The sequence below is a fragment of the Sinocyclocheilus anshuiensis genome, unplaced genomic scaffold, assembly GCF_001515605.1.
Source record: "Sinocyclocheilus anshuiensis isolate Anshui unplaced genomic scaffold, SAMN03320099.WGS_v1.1 scaffold1638, whole genome shotgun sequence".
Classification (NCBI taxonomy): domain Eukaryota; kingdom Metazoa; phylum Chordata; class Actinopteri; order Cypriniformes; family Cyprinidae; genus Sinocyclocheilus; species Sinocyclocheilus anshuiensis.
In genome coordinates this window covers 472,566-485,218 of record NW_015542885.1, presented here as the reverse complement: position 1 = coordinate 485,218, position 12,653 = coordinate 472,566, and the positions used below count along the sequence as shown (strand labels likewise).

At 35.6% G+C, this 12,653-nt stretch overlaps 1 protein-coding gene across 1 annotated transcript in view; it reads right to left on the bottom strand.

Moving 5' to 3' along the window:
• LOC107694658 (solute carrier family 25 member 36-A-like) overlaps positions 1-6,025 on the bottom strand; it is a 27,608-nt gene extending 21,583 nt beyond the window's left edge. Inside the window, exons 1-2 of the mRNA XM_016494340.1 lie at positions 5,600-6,025; positions 1,312-1,476 (exon numbers count right to left, since the gene is read on the bottom strand). Coding sequence (XP_016349826.1) covers positions 1,312-1,476; positions 5,600-5,640 — 206 coding nt within the window. The 5' untranslated portion in view covers positions 5,641-6,025. The remainder of the gene's footprint in view (positions 1-1,311; positions 1,477-5,599) is intronic.
• Positions 6,026-12,653: the final 6,628 nt, after the last annotated feature.

Genomic DNA, 12,653 nt, shown 5'->3' with positions numbered 1-12,653 from the left:
TATTGTCTTAAAAAATGTCCCCATGTTTTCCGTGCTGATGCGGTGGTTCATGTGGCGCTGCCAATAACGCACCTAAAGCTGTCAAAGACAACAGAAGAACACATTGTCTCATGCGCACACTGTACACTTGCGTGGCATACAAAAAGACTTCCGTAGCATATAATGGTTACAGTAACTTGGGACGATGTCAAATAAGAGCTCTGTGCGGACCACAAACACCCCCGACTGGGTTAGGTGTGTGCTGAATCCGTATTCAGAAAAGCGCAGAAAATAAATAACGCGTTCTACGGAGCCACTAAAGGGACATGGTTAGCCGCTTGCTAACGGTAGCCTGTTACATTACAGTACATAACATTTCACTTACCACATAAACAGAGTAAGGAGAGATGACTGATAGGATGATGGCGAATGATTTGCAGATCCTGAGCACCACTGACAAACATCTAATCTTGTAAAATGTGTGGTAAGTAATGCCGAGTGCTGCTCCGTTTGTGATCGCGAATCTCGAAAGTGAAAGTAAAAAACAAGCGCGTGTTCATAAGCGATTTCAATGCCCCGCATATTAATAACGGCTCCCTGATGCCCGCAGTTTATATACAGTATAACTACCCAACGATATAATTGCAATAGAAGATATTGAAGTATATTTTTCCTCCCATCTCATATCTATTCCCTTTAGGGATTCAATTTTTTAAAATGGAAATGCCCTTATGAGCAGTTGATTTATGCTAATCAACGGACTGTTATGTTAATAAGTGCCGTCATTCGGTTATGTTTATTGTATTGATGTTTCAGCACGTTATAATCATTATATGGCTTGAGTTAAGGTAGCCTATCTTCTGAATTAAACAGTTTATGATACAGATTGAAAGTGTGAATCCCGTCTCTCTCCATCTCGCTCTGTTTATGGGTGTTTGTGCGTGCTTGCGGGGGAGGGGTGCGATTTTCGAATAATACCCAGCGATTTTCGAATATCATTTTTGCTTGGAATGCCCATCCCTAGTTCTGACACTCTTGCTTCTATGGTCACTACAGATGGTTGTAATTTACCGTCAGCAAGAGAGACCCACAGAGAGACTGAACAGAGAACAGTTTTGATTGCAAATTCAAAGTCTAGAATACTGTTGATCATCAAGATCCTTTAAACGAGATTTCTAGTGTTATGGTACCAACAAGTATTATGTTCTATAGAAATATGCTGTAAAGTTTTTGCTAGTTTTCATGTGCTGTTTTTGAAACATCTTAACACTGGTTCAAATGCCCTGGAGCCTAAAAACCAGGTTTTGTGAGGTTGGGTTTTGAAGTACTCACTTGAGACAGTGCAGAGGCCCCGGTGGGGACATGCGGGCCACACTGGCCCCGTTCACAGTGCTGAGCTGAACCTCAGAGATGTAAAGAGTCACCGAAGAAGACTGCAGCCTCGTCTTCACCACCTCCAACGGACATGTCAGAATTGCACCAACAGTGCCACCACAGCTAGAGACAGAGCGTAACTATTAGAATCCACTTTTATTTACACAATATAAATTGTAATGAAAAACCTTTTTTTCAAAAAAAACCTTTTTAAACTATTTAAAAATGATTAGGCTAATGCAAGAAAATACAGAAGTCAAAAATAATCAAGCATGATTTCCACACAATTTTTTTTTCTACAGTTTACATATTTTAACATTTTATTTCTGTGATGGCAAAAAATAAAAAATAAATAATAATTTCAGAAGCCATCACTCCAGTCTTAAGTGTCAAAAATCATTCTAATATATTATCAATGAATGAGTTGTTCTGCTGAATGTTTTTTGCAGAAACTGCGATACATTTTTATCTGTAATATGTTGAATAGAAAGTTTAAAAGAACAGTAATTATTTGAAATAAAAATCTAACATTGTAAATGTTTTTTTTGTCATGTTTGATCAATTTAATGTGTCCTTGCTTACTGACCCCAAACTTATGAACTTTTTAATATTTTAATAGATCAAAACAGCCATTTTGGAGAGATGATGCAAATTAATCATTGAACTGATTCATAAAAAAATAAAAAATGTACAGACCATTATACATAACTACTTTTACATACTTTTACATATTCTGACATTTTATGCATTTTGCTGTTGTCAAAAAACACTACAGGATCAAAAAAGTCTTCTGGCATGAAGCTGCTGACATAAAAGTGTGTTGCATTTTAGGTGTCAAAGCATTTTTCCTTCTGCTGACATCCACAGTGATTAGACTTGACTAACATCTGTATGTGGGTCAAGTTTAACATGTATTTGTTTGTGTACATGTACAAGTGGGCCCAGCATGCAACAAGTCAAAGGTTAGGCCTGGACAAGACCTACAATCACCTACAAGAGGACAAAGACCTAAAACAACTTACCTGAAATAGTGTATAAACCACAAACACTTCTCATCTTGATGTGTTTTCACTAATAAACTTTACCAAGCATCAAAATAGACATACAACTATGCCACTAAAGAGAAAAGCAGAAAGCTCCTTAAACAGATTCCCTGCTTTTATTATGTGTACGTAAAGTTGACAAAGACAGCACTGAATGTTGATAACACTAAACTTGCTGACCTCAGAATTGAATACTTGTGTTTTAAACCCTGCATCTATCGAGGTATATTTTTTGTACCGCCTTACAAAAGACCGACCCACATGCAGGGAGCAGCTGTGAACTTTGTCCCAGATATGAAGCTCTCTGGTTTGTTGCTGCTAAGGTTTACAGTGTGTACAGGCTCTCTCTCTCTCTCCCTCTCTGGTTGTCCAATGAACAGTATGATCATGCCAACTTCATGAGCAAAACCCATTTGCCACTCCTATTAAAATGCTCTGCAGAGGCCTTTTAGAGAAATTCCACTAGATTTTTTTTTTCACAGATACTTATGGACATCTACTCTTCATAGGAGTTTTGTTTGTGATAAAAAAGGGGAAGTAGTCCGGGAAAAGAGGAAAGGATCTGCTGCATTTATTTTCATTTAATTGCAAGACCAAATAGGCAAACACAAATGTTTCACTAAAGTGAAGTCCTCTGGTCAATGATTAGAATTAAAACACACACACACAAAAACATTTGCACTTGAGGTTTACGCAGCAGTGTTCAACATGCTGAAACTCCCAGGAGTAAAGTAATAAAAAAAGTTTTGGCTAAGGTAACCCGTCCGTTTTAAACAGACCTGAACCCAACTGAAACTCAAGTCCAAGTCAAAAGTCATCTGACCAAACTGGCCTAGTGGGTCCCACACAAGAAACACTTGTGGTGCTGTTCATGAACACAATGTTTACATTTACTGTTGTACTGTACACAATTTTTTTTATTTTTTATTTTATTTTGTATTGTGCAATATTTTTATTTGGCCACATACAATGCATTTGTGTAAATTAAAAGTCAGCATGAGACAGAGGTTCTGATTATCTTTGTGATGAATTAAAAAAAATTTTTTTTTTTCGATAAGCGATATTATTGCAATTTTTTAATGTAACAGCATAATAATGCAAGAAGGCCTACACACTTCCAAATGACAACAAACTTTTAATTTTTAAGAATATTTAGATAATGGAAATTAGGTATCAAAATACTAGATACCTTAAAAAAACGGAATAAATAGTAAATAAACATTCTTTTAACAAAAAGTGCAAAGTAGCAAGAAGAAAAAAAGAAAAATGCACAAATAACTTGTATGGAGATTTTTCCATCTACAGATTTTTCCCTGACCTTCTTTTCTCTGTAAATGAAGGGTGCACACTATTGCTGAAAAACAATCACTACTTAGCAGTCAGATGTCCGTATGCACAAAGGCACAGATCCGTAAACTAGACCATATCTGCAGATGAAACTTTGTTTGTAGAAGCATTTTTTAAATTTTAACTAGCACCTCATGACTACACCACGTTATGTACGAGAAGCTGCAAAAGACACAGGCGCCAGTGGAATGTACAAAACATGGTGACATTAATTTTTAAGTAAATATAATGTGCGATATATTGCGTCACCAAAAATGATTGAAGTCATGGACATATATTGCGCGATAAGTCGATATATTGATTATTGCAACAGGCCTACTTATAGCCCGATATAATGGCCAAGAGCAGATACTAGTATGAGAATCACTACTATGAATCTAAACTACTTTGTCAAAAACTAAAACAACTGTTTGTATGCTACAAGTAAATTTATAATGTGCAGTAGAAAAAGGCTGAAATGATATGAAAAACATAGTGTTTGAATTAGCGATGGAGCGTAACATTTTTGTCATATTCTATCACTAATTTATCACTATTTATCATTCAGTATTGGATAATAAACAGCCAATATCGCCTGATAACATAAAAAAGTGTCCAATTACAGCACCTTATATAGGCTATGCTTTCCCTACATGTAAAAAAACAAACAAACATAAGATATTATTTTAAATTTTTAAGTCAATGATATTTGTCAACTACCAATTTACAGTAACAGTTGCATAGTTAGGTGTTATTTTTAACTCTGTCACAAGTTTCTAAAAAATATGATTGCTGTGCACTGACAAGGGAATCTCATTTCCACTGCTGAGTGATTATCTATATCACAGAACAATCGATTTGTTTATCACACAGTTCTTTCCAGTGGCAGATGAATTCACTGCTCACAGTTATCCTTATGCTCACAGTTATCCTAGCTATAACTCATCACAAGTTATTCTGACATGCAATAGGTATGAATGAACTAATCTGAAAATATACCAACCAACACTATATGCGACAAAACCCTTTAAACACACTGTCAGGATATATAATCCCATGATGGGATTTTGCCCACATATTCTGCTGTTATTATAAGCTTCTAGTTAGACCTCTTATCGCCCTGCAGGGTCGGAGTCATCAAATGACCTTCAGAGATACAAGCTTCCCCTCATATCTCTGTTACATTCCTGATTGTGAAAATTTGTGAGGCAGTAACCTTTGATTTAAAGAGTGAGAAGGAAAAATTTTCTTGCATGAGCCTCACAGAACGTAAAAGAGCAGCCAGGGACATGCAGGAATGAGAATGGAGTCAAAACTAGCTGTAAGTTACTATACTAGAGAGATTGCTGTCAAACATCCAGCGTCAAGCTGACAGTTGAAACCACAGTCCTACAACAAAGCTTCTGATTTGCTACAGGAAATGGTATTGCTTTAGATTCACATTCAGCTTGAAGCCTCGAGTTTTTCCTCTCTCTTATGTCATATCTGCATGGCAAAAGCATGAATGAAAAGCAAAGCAACAACACTTCCTGTAAAACAGAAAACGGCCATGTCTAGAGACTTCCAGAGGATTCTGTGACAACACCAGAGGAGATGCTGAATCTGTTGCATGACCTTGCATTCACAAATAAAGCATCGATCATCTGTAGCATGGAGACATGCTGACAGAAGCTAGCTGGATTTTGTACAGCAATGCTGAATGAGCATCTACCTGACCTTTTATAAAGGTCAACCTGTTTTTTGTTTTTTTTACAAGTAATGTGTCTTATATTACATTTTAAAAACAATCAAGCCCAACTGCAACGAATAAATGTCAAAGAGAGAGGCGTCAGGTTGACAGCGCCGATAGATCGGTCTGTCTCAGGCTCGCTACTCACCCTCCAGCAAACAGATGAACCAGGGTGTCCCTCTGACTCATCCTTTAGCATTCTCCGCACCCACACCCAGGCCTGCAGTGCGAGCAAGAGCCGGACAGCTCCGCCGAACCCGCAGCGATTCTGCTGTACCTCTCAGTTTAATTGATGTGGATGAGGATTATAAAGCACACAGTTATTGAGCCCGACGTCTCACGGGCGAGATGCGTCGCGAGATGCGGCTAGCTCAGCCCGCTAACGGCTGCCGATGTGCGCAGACGCCTCTTTTTGCCTCTAACCGGTCCGTTTTTAATTTATCACGATCTTTTCCTTTAAACAACACAGACAGCTCTCGGATATCGAGGTTGTGGTTGCAGGGGGCTCGTTTTTGTGGAGCTAAATCCGTGTTGAGTCGGTGGTGTCTCTGATTCAGAAGCTGAAGAGCTGACTGAGATGGACAGCGGAGTCGCTATTTACGAGCCAACCAGCAACCGCAAAACAGAGGCCGCGATTGGTCCGTTCGCGGCGTGACGTCTTTTTTGCCCCGCTCCATCATGCTCCTTTCGCATGATCACGCAATTGATAAATCGTAAATATTGATTTAGCCCGTTTTCAGAGGTTAAGATACATATTTGCAAATTTGTTTATAAGGTGAATTTAACTCTGCCTGCTATTCTAGTGCCCCAGAAACGACAAATGGTATTAGTTTAACAGTACAGCGTCATATTTCTAGCTGAGAATGAATGAGGGCATTCATAGTGTGCTGTTCAGACATATTGTTTTTGGTGTATTGTGATACTCTCAGTTTATGCACTAAGGGTCTGCACGTGCACTTGGTTTCCCTCACACGGAAAAATATTGGTTACTGATCAAGTTTAGGAAGGAAGACATGCAGGGACATGTCCTCCCCCCCATCAAGATGATGGAACATAAATGGATTTTTGACACTTTTTAAACAGATTGCGCCTTTTTTATCTGTTTGACACAAAAGCTACCTTTTCTTTGTTGGTAATTTGTGTATTAATATTAGGATTGACATGATCATGGAGAACCTGGAATTATCAGGAAATTATCAAAGTGTGATTAAAATCAGAGAAATCATTAATCACTTAAAAAATCATTTGAATCCCTAAATTGCATAACTTCTAATTATGCTCAGTTCTACAATATTTATTTGACATACAATATTTATTTGATATATCTCTATGTGAGGCATTTCTAGTCAAAAAAATAAATAAATTCAGAATCAGAAATGCATGAAAAAGTTATAGCACTTCATAGGCCAAAAGGAAAGGGAATACTGTAATATGTAAATTAATGAAACCTCAGAGGACCCAGTGTCTATCAGCTGACAAGAGTTACAGCATCAGAAATGTGGTTTCCTTACTAAATAGCTGAATAAAGTGCACATGCCTCTTGGTTTCAAGATTAGAGCTACAATTGAACAAGTTCAGATCATGTGCATGGAAAATCTAATTTCTCTTGGCATGCCAACCTAATGAAATACAATGAGAAAGTTCTTCAGACAGGGTCTTCGAGCCGTTTCTAAAGTTAAAATTGTTTAGATGGTTGACTGATGACCACTTCTTTCTTTTATAGATAAGGTTATGATATTCACAAGGCTATAAAGTACAAGAACAATGACCTTATATTAGGAAAAATCACAGCCTTTTATCGGAATGAGCAACTGGTGTGATTTCAGCGAGGTTACATTAGGCAGTCGTACTGATATTTTTCATTATTATTTAGACTTTATTTAGGGCTTTCTGCATTTCTACTAAAAGGACAGTGGAGAAGTGATGATAAAACATGAAGACGATGGAACCACTAAATGTCTCTTTCAAGCCAACTGGCAAATATAATTGTCTTAAATCCTAAATTAGTGAAATAACTAAATATGTTATCAGCTTCATCTCATTTTCATCTCATGCCATGAGTAGTGTCACAAGAAACCTGCAATAAAATTAAAGTTTGATGTGCAACACCTTGGAATTCATTAGAACTTACATAACTACTCTCATAGCAATGTGCCTAAACTGGTGTTGGAAAAAATAGGTCTGTGATTAACTGTGCGGCACATTATTCCAACCCATCTATTGCCAAAGGGAACAAAGTTCACCATCAAACATAACAGTAGTATGTGCAGTTCATTTCCATTCTATTTCTAACTATTGTCGTATACTATTGTCATATATGAAATTGTTTAAAAATACAGTGTTGAAATCTTTAATGTATTGCATTTAACTATAAATTCAAGTCATCATATCTTAATATTAAACCATAGAAACATCTGGAGACCAATGGTCAGCAGAAGAACTTTGTTTAACATAGATAAGGGGCCAGTCACTCCAAACACCATACGAAGAAAACTTGCTTGATCTAGTCCGACCATATTTCTTTGATTATTTGATTTCAGTGTTTTTTCAGCTAAATGTATTATAAATTATAAATATTTATTCTTGTTATAAATGTATTTAACTTTTGATTTTGAATTACAACAATAATGCATCAAATAAATAAATCATTTCAAATGTAAAATTTCCCATGCATATTCTGATGTCTTCATTTAATAAGAATACCTTTTTTTCTTATTTAATTCTCATACCAACAACTGGTATGATATACAATTTCTTGTATAAGCAATCCTACCTGGTCAATAAAAACCTATTATGATTCTGATGTCAAAATCTGTGAGTCTGCAGAGAAATGGAAATAAGATGTTTCATAAGATGATCATAAGATAGTTTCATTAGATGATCAGAAACTGCTGCATAATTAATGGCTGGATGAGCAGTTCACGTGTGCACATTCCAAGCCATCAGATTGCACATTAACCTCCTTTAACCTCCACATCTTTTTTCCTTAGAGGTCAAATATTACATAAATTCGATTTTTAATGCTAGTACTTTTCTAATAATTCAAAGAAATGTTGTAGTAATTTTAATACTGGTTCCTAAAAATCTCAAATATACTGAAAACATTATTAATTCATCAGTTAATCATTAAGATTCACAAGATTCAAAGAATGTAAAAAAAGAATGATCAGCATGTAAACACGATGTCACCTGACAGGTAGCATCTCGGACATCATACTATATTGCTTCAACAATGTTACATTGAGTAGTTTCTCAAACTAGGCTTTTGTTACTTGACCAGACCCAAATAAAGACATGAGATGGCTGTAACATTACCATAATACACATCCCGTGTTTCCCACATAGATAACGAGAGTCCTAGCCAGATCTCATGATGTTTAGGGTGGGTCTGGTGCGAGTTGTCTTCTAATAGAGTGCACGTTTTCCAGCTCATATGACTCACATGAGTCCTGAGTGAAGCCTTTTGCTGCTCAGTATCTGATCAGCTACACTAATCTGTCATTCTGTAACTCACATGACAGACAGCAACAGATACTAAAGCTGGGCCAAAGCAGAGAAGGTCAATCAAAGCCTGTACATATTGCCATGATTGTATGTGCTGGTAAAATAAGCCTAATGGTTATGTCAACTCTTTTATATTATTTTTAAAACACTTTTTTAAAAGTTTTAATACTGCGAACATTATTATGCGCAGAAAGTTCTATATGTTTTCTCAAAAGTCCTACATAATCTCTTTCAATAATCATATTCATTCTATTATTCTATTTATTCACTCATACTCTCATTTATCTAACACACATACTTAAAAGTTTTAATACTGCGAACATTATTATGCGCAGAAAGTTCTATATGTTTTCTCAAAAGTCCTACATAATCTCTTTCAATAATCATATTCATTCTATTATTCTATTTATTCACTCATACACTCATTTATCTAACACACATACTCAGTCTACATTTCAATTTGCACATAATATACCTGTACATACAACTGTCTATTGTTATATACCTGTACATACAATTGTATATTTTTTTATTCCTTATTTTACTATTTGTTCTATTTTTTATTTTTTAATTTTTTGTTCTGTCACTGTCATTCTGTTACACTGTGGAAGCTTCTGTCACGAAAACAAATTCCTCGTATGTGTAAACATACCTGGCAATAAAGCTCATTCTGATTCTGATTCTGATATTTGTATTTTATTTTATTTTATTGCTGAAAAATATTTTGCAAATTCTTGCTTACAATTCAAATAAGTGAAGCCAGTTTTGCTGCGGCTATAAGGCATTACTGGAAAAATGAATGTTCAAGGTTGTTTGATGACTATGGGATGTCACGTTTTTGGTGTTGTGTGTTTGTTTGCCTTTTTTAGACTTTGACATGATGATGATAACCAAAATGTCAGGACAGAACACGAAGTGAAGCACAGGTCAGAGTCAAATCACGTTCAAATATGCACAGTCCACCAGCATGTAGGTTAGTCTTACAAAGTTTCCAGATCTTTCTCTGGTTAAATTTTAGTCAAAGTGAAATGGTAACATCAGAATGATTTGGGCTGAACCCTGGATGATTGTTGCCATCATTTGATTAAGTCTTATCTACACATTTGACCATAAAATAAGATACAACTTTGGCTTGATAAATCAAAATATTTATAGGGCCATCATTATTTTGAACAAAGTAATACAAAGTAGGAATTATTAGCCTACATGTTTTGTAGGCTAATAATTCCAAGATGGTTATACATACTTGCCATCAGATTTTATGGAATAACACTGATCTGAAGTGAATTAAAAAACTTTAATATTTTGTAAGTTAGAAGTAATTCTAAAAAAAAAAAAGACCTAAATACATTTGCATTTATTTATTTACATTGTTGTTGTTCTATAAGCTGCCTGTCGTCTTTAATGAGATGTGGCGACATCTGCTGGAGATAGCGGGAAGTCATAAGGGGAATTTTGTCTGCCCTCTAGTGGTCGTACACACAAACACATGTTTTTTTTTGTGAGAACATCCCCATAGATTTTTATTGTTGTGAAATGAGCTAATAATTAATACACGCTAACCCCTCACAGACATTATTTGGCCTTTTATCAATATGTCATTTTTATATTTTTTAGATTAGCCTAGTTATGAAGACTATTCATGTCCACTGTATTTGATCTAATACTAGCCTACTACTACTACTACTACTACTATTACTACTACTACTACTATACTTATTTAACTATTATATTCATAATCCCTACAATGTTTGCTAATCATAATGTAGGCTATTGTGTTTTGTCTGGTCCTCACCAGTAGTGTTTTTTCTTCTTCTCTAAAATGTACCTAATGATAATATTCCACACCAGTTCCCATTTTCTCTTATTTTTCAGAAACATTTTTGCATATTTCATGTTTGCAGTGTGCCTGAAGCTGTGCATAATATCGTATTTGCTTTGCAATGAGCTCATTACAGCTCGGGATTTCCACAGGATTTTTCAGCAAGCAACATCCAGAACGTCCTTTCCTCAGTGGGATAGAGATGGTTTAGCTGTGTTAGTCTTCTTAGAGAACTCATCCATTTCCGTTATCTTTGCATTCTATATGCTATTATGCACCTTGATGACAGAACGGACTTTTTGCAGATAATCTATTAAAACGGACTTCTCTTGCACTATAGGCAGATTTTTGTCTCATCTTTCCTTTTGGATGAATGAAGTGCTATAACTTTTTCATGCATTGTCTCATTCTCTCTGGAATGCAAATTGCAATCGACTAGCAAGAAACAAATCATGATTATGGCTATTAAAAAAATGGAGGATCTTTGATTTTTGATAATTCTTTAACTTCTTAAACTTTGTTGTCATGTGATAAGCACTTTTATAGATCAGATTATTACTGATTTATATAAAGTGGGAGAAAGAGAAGCCTATCTACTTCTCAGAGAAATTGAGCTGTAGCTAAACTATGCTTTTAATATGTGATATGCTTTTGTAATATTATCAATTGCTTTGGAAAGTCATTTTAAAATGATATTTTTTATTATTATTATTTAGAATAATATCTTTCATGCAATTTTCTTGTTGTAATATCCTCTCTGACCCCGAGATGTCGCCATTTGATCGCCAATTTAAAGTAATTCGCTTCTGTTGGCCAAATATTTCTTGAGATACTGTGGACTTAATCTTTACTCTTGGTGAGGAAAATAAATAAATAAATAAAATTGTGACCAAAGATTTATGGTGAGTGTCATTTGAGATGATAGTAGGGTTACAGTAGCAGAATCTAACTCATATAAAATGGATACTTTGTCCTCATGAATTACAGTAATCAAGTCTGGACAATTTTTGATTTGCATTTTCAACAATATTTTTAACAGGATGTGTGTGTTTGCAGTTTGATCATCTAAAAGATTGTTTTGTGTGTGTGTGTGTGTTATTTAAACAAATAGTTTTCAAACATTTAAAGATCAAATAAAATTAAATGAGATGAGTGTTTTGTGGCTTTTAGTCCACGTGTGTTAGCTTTGAGGCTAATCTGTATGCTTGTGAGTTCCTAAAGGTAACAAAACTCACTTTTAGCAGATATACACATTTAAAATTTTCAGTCTTTTTGTGTGTGTGTGTGTGTGTGTGTGTGTGTGAGTGAGTGTGTGTGTGAAGATATGAGAGCTATTCTGCCTCTTTAGTCTTCTTCTCATCTCATTCTCTCTTTTCATCCACCCCTCCCTTGTTCTCTCTTTCTCCGTCCTCTGTAAATTGGGTCAGACTGGGTTCTCTCAGATCTAAGTGTCTTAGTAGGAAGCACCCTTCTCCCACCTCCCCCCTCTGCGGCAGAGAGTGTCATAACAGCAGGAGAGAGGGCTTTCTGAAGCAGGAGGAGAGGAGAGGAGAGTCCACATTCACTCAAGTTTTCCTTTCCCACCTCTCTGCTATAGTCACCATGTAACACATCTTTATCGAGGCGAGTATTCTGGTTGATGTACTGCCTGCTAGCTGCCTTTTGTGTCTTTTTAAGTGAAAGATGGCCCCTGTGTTAAGTGGTTAATGCATTTTATTTTTTAGTGCTTTTCTTTAGTTTTTTTTTTTTAAATATACGCTCTGATAATATTCAAATAGTATTTATTTTAAAATAAGTTTATGCACTGTAACAAGTTACATTTAAAGATTCCTGAATGTTAACATAACTCACTTTTAGCAGATATACACATTTAATT